Source organism: Vicia villosa, unplaced genomic scaffold (assembly GCF_029867415.1).
Source record: "Vicia villosa cultivar HV-30 ecotype Madison, WI unplaced genomic scaffold, Vvil1.0 ctg.000327F_1_1, whole genome shotgun sequence".
Lineage (NCBI taxonomy): Eukaryota > Viridiplantae > Streptophyta > Magnoliopsida > Fabales > Fabaceae > Vicia > Vicia villosa.
In genome coordinates this window covers 579,750-583,783 of record NW_026705147.1, presented here as the reverse complement: position 1 = coordinate 583,783, position 4,034 = coordinate 579,750, and the positions used below count along the sequence as shown (strand labels likewise).

At 33.5% G+C, this 4,034-nt stretch overlaps 1 protein-coding gene across 1 annotated transcript; it reads right to left on the bottom strand.

The window, feature by feature from the left end:
* Nucleotides 1–999: 999 nt before the first annotated feature.
* On the bottom strand, nucleotides 1,000–3,506 carry LOC131626865 (uncharacterized). Its single transcript, XM_058897703.1, has 2 exons — nucleotides 2,781–3,506; nucleotides 1,000–2,686 (listed from the first exon to the last, which is right to left on the bottom strand). Exon 2 carries the CDS (start codon nucleotides 2,489–2,491, stop codon nucleotides 1,607–1,609), a length of 885 nt encoding a protein of 294 aa, XP_058753686.1. The 5' UTR covers nucleotides 2,492–2,686; nucleotides 2,781–3,506; the 3' UTR covers nucleotides 1,000–1,606.
* Between the last annotated feature and the right edge of the window lie 528 nt (nucleotides 3,507–4,034).

The window sequence follows — 4,034 nt, the reverse complement described above, 5'->3', positions numbered from 1 at the left end:
GTTGATGATGGAAGAAACGTCAACTGAAATATACCTAAAAGCATGTCACGAGAAGTGATCGAGATCACAAGCCACAACTCAACTTCATCAAACAAGGCTTGGGGGACTACTATTCCTGCTCGGGCTGACAAATATGTTTACAATGACCCAATAAGAATATGGGGTGAAAATAAGAAAGAAGACTCGATTTGATCCACAACCTCATGGGACTTTAGATTGAGACCAAGAGAACAACATACACGAAGAATAAAGCGTCCCAGAGCATACTAGAGAAGAGGATCACGAGGCCTCGAGAACTGACTAAGTTTTTTCCTAAGAAAACACCTAATCATGTGAGTGATTGAAGAAAAATCGTTAGATTGTGGAACAAATGAAACAACAATGCGTCTCACTAGACACCTATCTTACTACAAAAGGATCTAGGTTCATACATTCTAGGATCGACTTATGAATGAGGAGGTAAACATCAAATACATGTGCACACTCTTTTAACCTAAAATATTTTCTTTTGTCTCAAATAATCACCAAACACAAAATATCCACCATCTGCCAGAACTTACTGTGTGTTATCTAGATAAACGAGTCTAACATCAAATCACTTAGTATATGAATTTACCATTTAGATTCCTCGAAATAAAACAAACAAACAAAAAAAAACTCTTTGATCTCCATCACATGTTTTGATCATAGTGCAAAAATTGTTTTCCACCGCAAGTATAGAGGCTAAAACATGACAACATAAAAGGAAATTGATTGGTTTCATTTAATTTTGTATTTATTCTACACATGTGCAATTATCATTTTTTTGGTCTAATGATTTCACAACATACACCCTTTTAATTGTTTACTTTAGACCTCATTTTGTCAAATCAGAATGAGCCGTCAAATTAAAATTAGATGTTTGAAATTATGTTGACAATGAGAGTTAATTACATCTAGAAGAAATCCAGGTCACACAAAGAAGCCAAAAAAAACATAACATGAGACAATGTTATGTCAACTTGTTGATTCAAGATATCTCTCCATGCTAGTGTTCACATTATTGTGAATCCAGACTGTTCAATTTTGATGCGATTGAATTACATTTTTGAAACAAAACATGACATTAGACAAAGTTGATTCAAACTATGTCTCATTCACAGCCATGTAAAAAGAAGAAAATGAAACAATAAATACCCTTCAATGTCCTTCAGACATATGCATACAAGAGTAGGACCATCTTTCTCATCACTAAATTTTTTATCATTTATGACACTGTCATGTCAGATACACTAGTAATAAGAAGCAAAAATATTGGTAAGCATGGAAGTTTTAATAAACATTCATTGTCCCATTTTTTTTTTGAAACATTTGAGTACATCATTTGACAGATTTAACTATAGCTGCATTCAGAAACAAATTCCAAACTTATAAAAAAAGTGGAATTGTTCAGAATGTAATTAGGAAGATTAACTAAGGAAGAAAAAAAAAAATTAAACAGACTCTTTTAATCGACAGAACTTCGAGGGTTAGCTGGAATTTTCCCTCGCTAAATCTATCCGTCTCTACGACTACAGCACTGTGCAACGGCTGTAGGAGAATCAATTTCGGTTGAGAGATGAATGTGTCAAGAGGCTAAGGGAAGTACCTGTGATGTACTTGAATGGTGCTGCTGTAGATGAGATTGATGATTATGATTAACCTCTCTTTCGTAACTCTTGTCAACAACGATTGTAATGAGAGAGTCATCAACTTCGTTTCCGTTAAAACCCTTGTCGTCGTCGTTGTTGTTATCTTGCAATTTTCTTCTAAGCTTCTCTTCTGCTTCTTGTAAGAACTTGAATTTCGGAGGAGGTGATGACTTTAATCTATTGAACTCTGCATCGGTTGTTGATTCGAAAAGAGGGTTGAATCCGTGTTGATTATAGGGACTAATATTGATGTTAGGAGTGAAAGTAGGAGTGAAAAAATGTGGAGATGAAATAGGTGTCAAATATGGTGTTTCCACATCTAACAAATCCCCTAAGCTTCTTGAATCCTTTCCATTTTTGTTTTCACATCTAGATTTACTATCTTCCGATTCCAAATCCTCTTTCGATTCTTCAACTATCGTGAACAGAATTCGCGGATGACCTAAAACGCTGTCGCCGTGAAGATGATGTTGCATCATGTACTCTGCTTCGACGGAATCTTCGCCGTAGGGCTTGAATAGAAACTCTTTGCTAGTTTGTACTTGAGGGTCATGGACAAAATTGCCATTAGTTCTCATTGAAGAACAAAGCTCTGGTGGAGTAAAACCTGTGTGTCTCATAGAACTTGATGATGGTCTTTTCCAACAAAACATGTAGAAAATCTCTTTCAAAGGGTTTCCATTTCCATAGTCATTTTCAATCTCTCTATGGATTATCTTTTTCTTCCACCATAACAAGTAGTAAACTTCAGCTACTAAAGCCAATAAAAGACAACCAAAAACAATACTAAGACCAAGTCCTACACTACTCAAAGATTTCATCTTTGTTCTCAAATCAAACTTAAAAAATCAAAACTCGAATCTAACCGAAACAATCTTTGGTCAGACAGACATTACATACTTCTCGGCCAAACTCCAGATTACTAGGTCGATCGCCCTTTCGGTGAGAATTAGAGTTAAAGCACAACTTTCTTAACCTCCAATGATGTTCATTGGCCAAAATGATTAACATCTAACCTAGTCATATCAAATAGAGCAATGGATGAAAAATTACAACCAAATCTCAACAAAGTGAATGACACATATTCAAAGAGTGAATGAAAAAGCTTACTTGAGAATTGACTTAATCCAAACCCTCTAAGCAAAGATTTTGAACTCAAGCAAGCAAATCTGGATATTCCCTTTGACTAAAATTCAATTTCAATGTAAACCAACACTTCTCAGACATAATAACAAACACCTTGTGAGCAAATTGCAAAAGCTTCTCAAAAACACCAGGGACCAACCAAAAAAAGCTCCTTTTTTCTCTCTTGAAAGCAACACTTGCAAATCATAAGCTTGGAACTTTAGCTTTAGCCTTTAACCCCACTTGAGATTAGGCACCTCCTTGTGGATTTGTCTCATCATTGCATTCAAAGATAATTGCAACATTTTTCAAAAACACCATTGAAAAGAGAAAGCATGAAAAATTCTCTGAGTGAAAACCACTTTGTGGTAGTGCTAAAAAACCATGAGCAAGAATATAACTATAGAATTGAAGTGAGAGAGTGTGTGAACAATGAACTTGTCTGGCTTATGGTTGGAGGGTCTCGTCCTTCAAGAGAGACTCACATGGGATCTGAAAGAAACGGAAAATGACATGTCAATATATGTCATTACATCTATCATATAAAAATAAAATTTCATATAACACACTACACTACTTCGTTCGAACTCAGGAGTTCTGGTTAACCGAACTTAAAACTGAGTTCGAACTCAAAAACTCTAATAAAATTTGGTTCTAATTCAAAATATCTGATTAAGTCGGAAGAGACTCTTTATATTTGGTACGATAAGAATCTTATTATTCAGTAAATTGGATAGTATAGAGCAAGTTTATTAGAATGGTAAATATTTGAATAAAATCTTTCATGTGGGTGGGGAAGATTTTTCTCCCATAACTCAAGTTGACACTTGTTGGTGTTTTACTAGCTGACAATTTAGGAGGGACAATGATTCCATGTGTGAAAGTTTCATATAATGCTTCTTGTTTCTTAGTAAATTTTAATTATGACTTTTATTGGGTCATGTTTTAATTTTCTTGCATGAGTTTTGTTTTGACTAATGGAATTATTTGGAAAGGAAGTAACATTGTTATTGGTTCATTTGATTTAGGAGATCATCATCATCTAGAAATAACTCATGGCGGGAGAAATTGTCTTCAGGTCATTAATTAATAATATTATTGTTAATCATTTAATAATAATTAAGGTTTGTGATATATATATATATATATATATATATATATATATATATATATATATATATATATATATATATATATATATATATATATATATATATATATATATATATATATATATAT